Source organism: Hibiscus syriacus, unplaced genomic scaffold (genome assembly GCF_006381635.1).
Source record: "Hibiscus syriacus cultivar Baekdansim isolate YM2019G1 unplaced genomic scaffold, ASM638163v2 tig00111022_pilon, whole genome shotgun sequence".
NCBI lineage: Eukaryota > Viridiplantae > Streptophyta > Magnoliopsida > Malvales > Malvaceae > Hibiscus > Hibiscus syriacus.
In genome coordinates, this window is record NW_024062956.1 from 2,224,229 (window position 1) to 2,235,364 (window position 11,136).

Here is an 11,136-nt window from a genome sequence, read left to right on the forward strand (position 1 = left end):
TATGCGAAGCCCACAAAGTAAAAACATTGGATTCGTTTATTCTTTTTGATAAAAGTTTAAATATTGCTTGATGTAATGAAAACTCTCAGTTTTAAACTCACCCCAACTTATCCCTAATGTCTAATGTTATGTATGTAAACAATGCCCTTGATGATCCAAGAACAAGGCTAAAAGAATTGAATCAATACATTCAGGTTATGTACCTTGAAAATCTAAGGGATTTCGGATAAACTTATTCAGAGTAAATACCCCTAACTGGTAGGGCAGCAGATAGTAAATATTCCAAATGGTGACCAGAAACTTCAGATCATTTCGGAAACCAGATAATTATATACCAGAAAATTGGCCATCAAGTTTAAGCAGAAAAAAGGTGCAGCTCATATTCAAGCATCATATGTCAAATTTGTCATAATCTTCTTTACACTGTAAATGACGAGCGATTCGGATGGTCCAGAAGTTAATAATAAACTTACAGGTTTCATTAAATCCATCACCCTTCCTCCCCAAACTCATTTGTAAATCTTTCATGGACCTCAAGATCAGCTTTGCTCACTGTTGGCCTCTGTCTTGCAAGCACCTTGTCAAAATCTGATCCGGAGATAGGTGGTGGAAGGATCTATGTGGGCATTAATCAATCAAAATATATTTTAATTACATAAAAAATCACAAATAATATCAGAGAATCTCCAACAGCATTGAGGAGCAGAGGCTAATAAAATTTACAACTTAAATACTCTATATATCAAGCAAGTCCATACCTGTGCTGCAAGTCCATTGGCTGCCAATTCCTGCATATTAATTTGGACAGCATTTGGTTGCTTTGGTCCGCATGGCATCCACATATCATTCGGTGTCTTGAAGAAAAACATGGCATCTTGAGTTTTACGAACAGGTTCAAAAAGAACATCCTTAACCTGCCATGGCATAAACAAGTAAAGAAGTGCAAAACTGAGCTATACTCCATAATGGCCTTTCAGAGTAAACTCACACCAGAGATAGATTATTGTTGCACATAGTGTCATAGTTATTTTTGCACTTACACAAACAGATATGTCTGACCCTGAAAACTTGTCCGTCCGACGAGCTAAGCTTTCAAAATCACTTTCAGTCAAGTTGTGAGGAGTATCACCCAAATGCACCTGTTACCAAAACAAGGCAGCCATGTGACAAAACAATAGAGTTTTTTAAGGACAATATTAAGGGTAAGGTCAAGTACTTTGAACATATGTTGCCGAGCCTTCAAATCTGGAAGAGGAATGTGGATACGCTTATCAAAACGCCGGCGGATAGCCTATATGAAAACTAATTAGTAAAAGAAATACTCTGCCAATTCAATATGAACAACTTTATACATCTTTTTCAGTAGATGAAATATTACTACACACGGAACCTTTAAGGCCTAAGGACACTCATTAAGTCTTTTTTCCCTTTACGGCTTTACCTGATCAAGTGCATAAGGAGTATTTGTTGCAGCAAGCACTAGGACTTTCTGATCATTATTTCCAACGCCCTAAAACATAAAAGAACAATGCATAAAACCCATTCTTTAAGCTTGAAACCTGTGAAAGAAGAATACATACATCTATTTGTCACAATATAGCATGTTGCATAAATATGCTAGCATGCTGCAGAATATACCAACAAAAATATCTTGCATAAATACACCTGAATGATCTCTAAAAATATGAACTTATAAATCTTTCTAAATATATATTATATGGGCAAGGAAAATAATTTCTTGAATAGCCTCAGGCAAATAAATTTTAATTTTCTTAGCGATCTTACCACTGATACATACCTGCATCTGCACAAGAAGTTCAGTTTTTATACGTCTTGATGCTTCACTCTCATTGCCCTCGCCACGCTGTCCACACAATGAATCTATTTCATCAATGAATATGATGGATGGTGCACTGTCACGAGCCATCTGAAAAAGGTTTGAAACCAGCTTTTCACTTTCCCCCATCCACTTTGAGACAAGGTCTGATGAAGAAATACTAGCAGAAAAAAAGGGGAATGGGATTAAATATTAATAGAGAAACAAGCTGAAACCTAATGTCCATAATACATGCACATAAACAGAGAAAAACATAAACAAAATGCTCATAATCACACAAATAAAAGCCAAGAGAAAGTATTTTTATGAAAATTCGTAGATTATTACATAAATTCAATATGATTGGAATTCGTCACAGAAAACTACATGCAAATAATCAACTTAGATTCCAATAATGAAACTCATAAGCCTAGCAACTCCTAAACTAGTATAGACACAGTAAACCCAGGTAAAAGGAACTGTAAATTGTAGTTTTGCTTCTCAATGACACAGTCCCTAGAATGCATAATATATAGAATCCTTGGTTGTCAAAATATAATAACATAAAAATGGAGCACTGAAGTTGCTGCGCTGCTGCGGCAACATTATGTGGTAATAGACATCATAAAACAATTCACACATAACTATTCAAGCACGGTGATTATAAATTTCGCATAACAAAACAACAAACATGGAACTCAGAAGGAAGGTAAGGAAGCTTGCACTAAAGAAAACAATAGATGTTACAGAGTTTTTGCAACCAAATTTAAGTCTCCAGCCCAGAACCACAATATCTATACTCTTCCAACTCTTTTCCAATGCAATTCAGTGATGCACATATTAGTCTGTACAAGCACCACCTTTCCTTTATCCCGGATAAAAGGAAAGCGGTGGCTGCATCGTAGAGGAAAGGGTAGATGACGCAACATCAGCATACGTGCTAAAGCCTTTTCAACTTTGTTTTCATGACAAAAAATGCATCTTAAAAATCAATAAAAGTGGGAAAAGGTTTTCAAACTCTTATTATGGGCAGACAAAAAGGTCAAATATGGAAAAAGATATAATACCTAAAGAATGTAGAGTCTGCTTCAGTTGCAACAGCCTTGGCCAAGTATGACTTTCCAGTCCCAGGTGGCCCATACAGCAGAAAAGCTCTCCATGGCCTTCTCTTTCCTAACAAAGAACAAGTAGGAAAACTTCAACAAAATTAATCAATTGCATCCCAGAATATATAATGTTTAAATGACAACAAATAGAATTGGAAAAGCAGCTAAAAGGAGAGTACAGATTTATTTAGTCAGCACCTACTCCAAAATATAGTTCAAGCAAACATAATACTTAAGTAGTTCAAAACTCATCAACTTTATACTCTAGCAAGGCCAATATGATATCCAAAATCATCAATATTAATAAAGTTACAAGGCAAGAAAATATAAGGACTGATTAATGGTAAAGCTCAATTTCTACCAGAATCCAAGTCCTCGACGACTTTGTTTAAACCCCTATTGTAAGGAGAAAATTCAGTCGGACAGAAAATTAGACGAGTCTAAGTTGAATTAAATAAATCCTGCTAGACAATTATAATGGAACCATAAAATATATTTAAAAACTTCTCTTTCAAAACCAAATTAGCCCATGTGATCGAAATTGCAATGTTGTCAACTTCAAAGGAGGTAGAGTCTATGATAATGCAAGCCTTTAGCAAGTTTGGCACATTTAAGTGTTGCAAGAAGTGAGCATTTCAATGCTGATGTTAAAATGGTTATTGTCACTTAACAACTATAATCATTAGATTAGTAAAATAATAACCAAAGAAATGATTTCAAAAGTAACAATGCTTTCTGAAATGAACTCCCTCACATGGTTCACTAGCAAGCAAAAATCTTGCTCTAGGATTCTGTCCAAGTACTGCCTAGGAGAATTACAGCAAGGCACGGCACAAGTTGCCATATCAATAAGTTGCTAAAGTTTCTCTCCATTCAACAGTCTGATAGAAATTAACAGGTGCTATATTCACATGTAGTGTATCATAGGTTTTCAAAGAACATAAATCTAGCATTCTCGATTCACATTTAGGATTGAAAAACTTGCGCAGAGGAAAATAGAAACAATTCATAATGCAACAAAATTAGGCACTCTTCATTGCCACAATCGACTTAAAGAAACAAGCATGATTACCAATATCAGATATCAACACCAATAGCAACTTTTGCATCTATATGATATCACGACCAAAAGAAAAATAAATTTCTTAACAGTTCCACAATCAACGATAAAACCATTTCACTATTCTCTTCCAATTGGGGAAAAACAAGAAAAAAATCACGGACATCATAGTCTTAAGTGAGGAAAAATCCTTAACGACTCCTATCAGGGAAACCTCATAGAACATAAAACTCATGGATAATCTAACAATCAACAATTAATCAATTTCATTATTAACCACTAATTACTAAAATCCAGCTAAAGCCACCAATTTAAACAAATACACCCGAATCATCCTCATAAAATCCACAACAAAATTCGCCAAGAAAAACTAACCAGTAAAAAACTGAGGGAATTTGACAGGCAAAATAACAGCTTCTTGCAAAGCCTGCTTAGCACTTTCTAGCCCAGCCACATCATTCCACTTAATATTAGGTTTTTCCCTAATAATAGCCGAATCAAGCCCAGCTCTCAACTTAGCCTGTTCGGGATCCTCCCCATCACCGCCTTCTCCTCCGCCACTGCCATCCTTGGGCTTAGTTTTGGGGCGAGTGGCAACAGCAGCACCCCCGTTAGTAGCCGGCCCAGGCCCACCTTCATCGAGAACGGCACGGATCTCCTCGGCACGGCGTAAATACTCGGTGAATTTCTGGGTAATAGCTTCCCTAATTTTGGGGTTCTTCTCGTATTTCAAATGGGTTTTGAAATACTCGAGTGCGTTCATGTATAAAGGGAAGGCTTTGCTGTAGTTGCCGGCATTGTCTTCTTGTACCGCTTGCTTCACGTACTCTATCGCTTGTTCTTTGAAATTGCTATACATGTCTTGTTTCTTTAAGGGGATCGTATCGTATATCTTCTCTCAATGAAATTGCATGGGATGGATGGATGGAAATTTTAGTAAATTTACTCTTTCTTCGTTTTGAAGTTCAGGGAAAGGGAAGACCAAGTGCTAATTGCAACGGATTAGGGAAATGTTTATTCTTCAAGATGCATCTATTCCACATGGAAGGTTCCTTCGTCATTAATATAACAAATTCTTATTTATTATTTATAATTTTTATAAAAATTCTATTTATTCTTAAAAATATATATATCAACAGGTTTTAATCAATATATTTATTAATAATTTTTAATAAAAATTAAGAGAAAAATCCTCCACGTGTCATCATTTGATTGTGTGATAAAATTAATTGAATTAAGACTAAATTGATATAATATATAAGTAAGGAAGATCAAAAGTGAAATTATGCAAAATTATTTAACAAATAAATCATTATTTCGGTTAAATGCTTTGATTAATGATATTTTTAATAATTTAATGTTTAATTAGAAAATGTAAACTACATATACAATAATTAATATTTAAGTAATTTCTTTTTCTATCGATGTTTTAAACAGTAAACGTTATCAAATTATAATAAATCATCAACTTTTTATTACAATTGTTATTAAAGGTAATAAAATACTAATGTGGGACGCTAAATCAACTAGTGTGATATCATTTGATCACGCGATACGGACACAATATTCAACTGTTCGACTTCCCTCTATTTTTAACCGATGTTTAATGTGACCGATTATAGAAAATCACATGGGAGTAGCACGATTTACCAAATTACTTGAAAAATCCATACTTGATTCAGACCAGTCAAGGTAGTGTATGGATGGGTTATGATTGAGTCGAAGACCATTTTTGAAGGCGGGTTCAAGTTAAATGCATTCATTGTTGATCTCATATCCATCATGGAATCTTTTCATGCTTTAACTCGGATTGTGGGGCAAGGAAAACAATTAAACTGGTGTGATTCCGTTTCATATCACTATTTTTCTAACAACAATTTCAAACTTCGTTATTACTGTTATAAACGATCGTTATTCTGCTACCCGGCAGTTATTTGAATTCATGCATGTGACGTCGTTCTGTTCACTGGTTGACAAATTCAGGGTGTCATGAGGATTAGCCTCTGGTCCGATGGGTTGACGATCATCAAGCACATAATAGTCATCACCAGGCAACAGACAATATAACACAAAACATGTTTTAACCTGAATTTCAAGGCATGAAACCTTCAATCCTTGATGCATTTTATTTCATCTAATATACATACACATGCACGTAAATAGATAAAATAAAACTAAGTAAAGCACATGTTCGATCATCCACAAAGGAAATATAAAACTCATGCAGAGTTACAGCATGAACGCTTTAGAAATAAATGAAATGAAGTACACAACCATTCACTGGTTGGGTAACACAATTAGGGTTTGATAATAGCAATGGGGGAAGATGAGTATTGAGTGAAAAGATAATAGTATTCTTCAAAACTGAACCATAAATTTTGAATTTAACAATTACTTGAGAAAATTTTTACTCAAATTCAAACTGCACCTCTACGTTCATATATTTCCTCATCAACCCAACAATAGATGAGGTGAAATTAGCCAATATTTGGCATTCTTCAAGCGACTTGGCTTCGGAGACAGACCCGAAAATAATCATTTTTCGAAGATTCGGACACCGTATTAGCAGCTCCTCGACCCAATGCGAGAAGATATCGGTAATCACAGTCCATCCCAGCTCCAACACCATAACGTTCTCTAAATTAGTACCATCTTGCATTACTCCATCTTTCAATTCATAACTTAATGCAAGATGTTTCAATTCCGGAAAACAATCGGCAATTGTTTCCAAGTCCACGACCTCGTCTTCATCATCGAAGGCCACATCCCAAAGTCGAAGCTTCTTCAATCTCGAGGACCTCGAAATCATCTGGTAGAGTTTTGGCCATACGATTGTGAAGTTACTGATGTCAACTACCTCGAGATCAAACATGAACTCACCAATGTCAAGATGTATCACACTAACATCATCAATCTTGAAATATTTCAAAGTGCCTTTCCCAATCAGTTCGAAAAGTTCGAGGGCGCAATCCTTCAAGTGCAGGCGCTCGATATTGTCAGCCTCGAGTATAAATTTATCCAAACTAATTGCTTCAACATAAATACTCCTCAACGTTTGGCTGCACAATTCCACTGACACTTGAGCATCAGACATTGCTATATCTGGATTCACAAGCTCCAGGCTCTCAAGCATCGGACATGCAGTGAGCAAAAGGCTCAAATCCAAAGCCGAAATACTAACATGACTCAAAGAAAGGGACTTCAAACAAAGGAATCTCTGAAAATTAGGTTCAACCCCTGTTATCGAATTGTTGGCCAGTGCCAAAGTTTCCAGCTTTTGCTTCCCACAGATCTCAAGGATGTTAACATTTGGACTGGTTCGGACATTGTAGAACAGTCGGTGCAACGTCTCCCTAGTATACATGAGCCAAGCAATAACAGTTGAAGCCGAGAACTCATCGACATCATCGATCAAAATCGATAGGCCTTGCAATCCAACAGTTTGGAAAATCGTTTGAGTAATCAGGATCTCTAATTGTCTAGGCGAGATGTCACGATAAGGAGGCAAATCATTAGAGTTGAATGCAAGGGTGTGAAGGTGTTTCCGACTAGCTTCTCGCCATTTCCGACATGTGGCAGAGGCAATCACCACATCCCGAGCACCTCCAAGCCGAGACAGAATCTTTCCGATGACTTCAACTGGTAGGCGCTCCATTGCCATAAAGATCACAAGCCTCAAATCCACAAATTGGAATTTCTAAAGATACTCAACTCAACAAATAAAGTTGGCATTGGTTGAAATCATTTCCCAGGTTTTATTTCCCAGCAGTGAAAAATGTCCTGTGATGAAACAAACTCTAAAGTTCACAAAAAAAAACATGATTTTTAGTTAGATCTTCAAACATATGTCACATCCAAATAAAACAAATTTAAGAATATAATATAGGAGAAAAAAGGGTTCAAAGAAGATTTAAATAACATAATCTCAGCAGTATTCCAAAAATAATAATAATAAAGATCTAATATCTTCAAGTAAAGAAGCGGAGTCAAAATCAATTATTATATTCTGGGTTCTTAAAAGTATGTGCTTTTGGGGTCTAAAATCAATTCAGTGACTCGGAAAATAGAATGATCCCATAATTAAAAGCAGATATAAATCCAAATTTTAAAGGAAAATTTTGAGTTTTTCCATCTGGGCATTTGATAAATATCTCAAATTTCACATCAAATGGAAAAAGAAAGAAAGAAAAACTTACCCGAAATCAGAGAAAATAATAAACAAGCTTTTGTTGATGAGTTGGATACGAAGGTTTTTTTTTCAATGAAATTATTTGGAGAATCAAATTAAAAGATAGGAATTAAGTTTTCACCTCTTTTGATGCAAATTTGCAAACTCTGCCTATGCGGATTATTTCTATTTTTATCCCAATTTATGAACAATGTGAATTTGTGATGTGTAATTATAAACTTCACTTAATTGTTCGTTCCTACTCTATATATAGTACTAGTTTGATTAGAAAATTTTCCCAAAAAAAGCTTTGATTTATATATCTACAAGAAACTCTGGCAATTAGCAAACTGTTCTGTTAATTCATTAGAATAAATTATCATTATTAAACCCTAATGATAATAATAATCATAATTTGGGTTTCTGGATCAAAATGGAGTAATATTTTGGGCTTAGATTTTAGACCCAAAAATGAGCTAGACCCAATATCATTGCCTTCTAGGGTTTTATTGTTGCTGATTCCTTGTATACTTTTCAGTATCCAGAAAAAAAGTTAGCTTCTCTCTTCTCTGGTAAATTACTCACTTCTCTTTCTCGCTAAACCTTCCATAACTGCAACTTTATGTTTTCTTATCAGATCTAATATTAATTCGTGCATTCTGCGCTTTTTGATTACTTGTAACTTTGTTTTACAGGTTAGTTTTTTTGTAGCTTTGTTCCTGGAAAGAACGGAAGTTCAGAGATGAGGTAATTTTAATTCTTCCTTCTTTTCTTCATTTTATCATTTGAGAATATTTTTTCTGATTTTTTCCTTCTTTTTATACATGTTCTGAAATTAAGTATCCTACTTTATATATTGGGTCCTGGGAATTTCAGTTTTTTCCCTTGTTTAATTTATATGACATGTCCTTCGTCTTGATGTTGTTTAGCGGAAGTGAATTTAGGGTTTTTTCCTCCATTTTGTCTTCTCTGTCTTGTAGGGTAATTTGTTGGGCCATATCCTCTACCGACTGTAATTTTTTTAAGTTTTGGATTTGAAATGTTTGTGTGAAAGTATTTTTGCTTAGTTTAATCCTTGCTTCATAGTAATTTATGATGCATGTCCTAATTTGTTGTTTCTTTCCTTGAAAGATTTGTTTATTTACTATTTGTGGTAAGCTTCAGAGTGATGCCCTTGGAGAAGCTATTTCAACCATTGTAGCTCAGTCGAAGGAGAAACAACGGAAGTTTACTGAAACCATTGAACTCCAGATTTGGTTGAAAAACTATGATCCCCAGAAAGACGAGCGTTTCAGTGGTTCCGTGAAGCTGCCTCACATTCCTCGCCCGAAGATGAAGATCTGCATGCTTGGAGATGCTCAACACGTTGAAGAGGTAAATTTGCTGCTTAAGTCAAACTTGGTTTACTTATAGTGTGTATAGGTTTGCCCATGTACGTCCCTTTAGAATTATACAACAAATGTGCCTTAAGTCCTTCCAGATGAGGAGCGGAGGCACACATTTCTTTAATGTGATACGAATAAAAAAGGCCGACTTGATTGAAATTTCCTTTAATTTCTTTACTTTTAACTTTTTCAGTAAATGTATCTTACTAGTAAGAAAGGGGAAGTATTGAACTCTGCTTCACAATAGTTGAATATTCAACAATAAACATGGAACCATAAGAAAATCATGCATATTGGTGATCAAAATGAATTTCATGTTTCGTACATAAATGAGATCACTCTTAGAATTTATTATCATAATGACATATCCTAAGCTTATTTTATATACATATAAAGACGTGTATAATCCCATCCATATGGTGCCTTGATTCGCTCAAGTGAGCACTCCTTTTATGCCTTGTGTCTGAGGCAACTGTTAAGGCTTCTAGCTCCTGAAGTGCCGTTTGCACCCTTTACAACACTGCTTTTAACCTTTTAGTGTCCATTTGTGCAATGAGTTCTTTTTAATGGTTTATTTTGTACTGTAGGCTGAGAAGATAGGTTTGGATTATATGGATGTTGAAGCTCTGAAAAAGCTAAACAAGAACAAGAAGTTGGTCAAAAAGCTTGCCAAAAACTATCACGCCTTTTTGGTTTCCGAATCAGTCATCAAGCAGATCCCTCGTCTCTGGGGTCCTGGTCTCAACAAAGCAGGCGAGTGTTACATATCTGTATTGTATCTGTTTTCATCAATTTTTATTTCGAACTAATTATCTTATTCAGAAATTTTATTCGATTTCATTATGATATGGATGTCCGAAAGAAGATCAGAAAATCTAAAAGATGTGGGCACTATATAAACTCAAGCCACAATAGAAAAAATTATTCGTTTCTTTTATCTTCTCTCAACCGTAGATCATAATTATGTCATATTGTATTTAATGTTATTATATTTTATGGTATTAAATTTTATATTTTTGTATTTTCTGGTATTTTATTTTATGTTATTGTATCTTATGTTATTGTAATTTTTAATATTGTATTGTGTCCTATTTTATTTTATTGTATTTTCTCTTATTATATTTTGTATTTTTCATATAATATATTATAAGTTTTATATATATTTTTTCATTTTTTATTCTTTTAACATCGTACAATCACAATCTCTAAAAGATATATATTGAAATATATAAACTTATTATCATATTCAATAAATTATTATAAACCCTACAAATTTTAAAAATTTCACCTTTTATTTTTTAAATTAGAATATCTACACTTATTGTCACTCCAATTTTATATCTCTGTTTATGGTTTAAGACATGCATATATCTTATGAGTTTTAAAAAATTAAACTAGGGACTAAAATACAAATAATGAAATATTTTAAGTTTAATTTCACCTAAAATTATTATTTAACAATATAAAAATTAAAACCCTAAACCACTAACCTAATTTTAAAATCGAACCGATCGAAAGAACATGTCTTCCATAGGGACAACCACACAAGTAAAAAGTACGTTCTTCAAAATGCGCCTTCACCGAGCATGATGCCATATAGG

The 11,136-nt window shown here is 34.3% G+C and overlaps 3 protein-coding genes across 3 annotated transcripts; 1 reads left to right on the forward strand and 2 right to left on the reverse strand.

Annotated features, from left to right (window-relative positions):
* Positions 1-292: 292 nt before the first annotated feature.
* On the reverse strand, positions 293-4,984 carry LOC120150425 (protein SUPPRESSOR OF K(+) TRANSPORT GROWTH DEFECT 1-like). The gene is made up of 8 exons (XM_039163113.1): positions 4,358-4,984; positions 2,884-2,989; positions 1,799-1,997; positions 1,442-1,510; positions 1,217-1,291; positions 1,041-1,139; positions 759-914; positions 293-616 (listed from the first exon to the last, which is right to left on the reverse strand). Exons 1-8 carry the CDS (start codon positions 4,839-4,841, stop codon positions 491-493), a joined length of 1,314 nt encoding a protein of 437 aa, XP_039019044.1. The 5' UTR covers positions 4,842-4,984; the 3' UTR covers positions 293-490.
* A 1,405-nt stretch (positions 4,985-6,389) lies between these two features.
* LOC120150350 (F-box/LRR-repeat protein At1g67190-like) lies at positions 6,390-7,679 on the reverse strand. Its single transcript, XM_039163042.1, has one exon. It carries the CDS (start codon positions 7,641-7,643, stop codon positions 6,390-6,392), a length of 1,254 nt encoding a protein of 417 aa, XP_039018973.1. The 5' UTR covers positions 7,644-7,679.
* A 1,166-nt stretch (positions 7,680-8,845) lies between these two features.
* On the forward strand, positions 8,846-10,472 carry LOC120150229 (60S ribosomal protein L10a-like). The gene is made up of 3 exons (XM_039162914.1): positions 8,846-8,897; positions 9,305-9,524; positions 10,123-10,472. Exons 1-3 carry the CDS (start codon positions 8,893-8,895, stop codon positions 10,342-10,344), a joined length of 447 nt encoding a protein of 148 aa, XP_039018845.1. The 5' UTR covers positions 8,846-8,892; the 3' UTR covers positions 10,345-10,472.
* Positions 10,473-11,136: the final 664 nt, after the last annotated feature.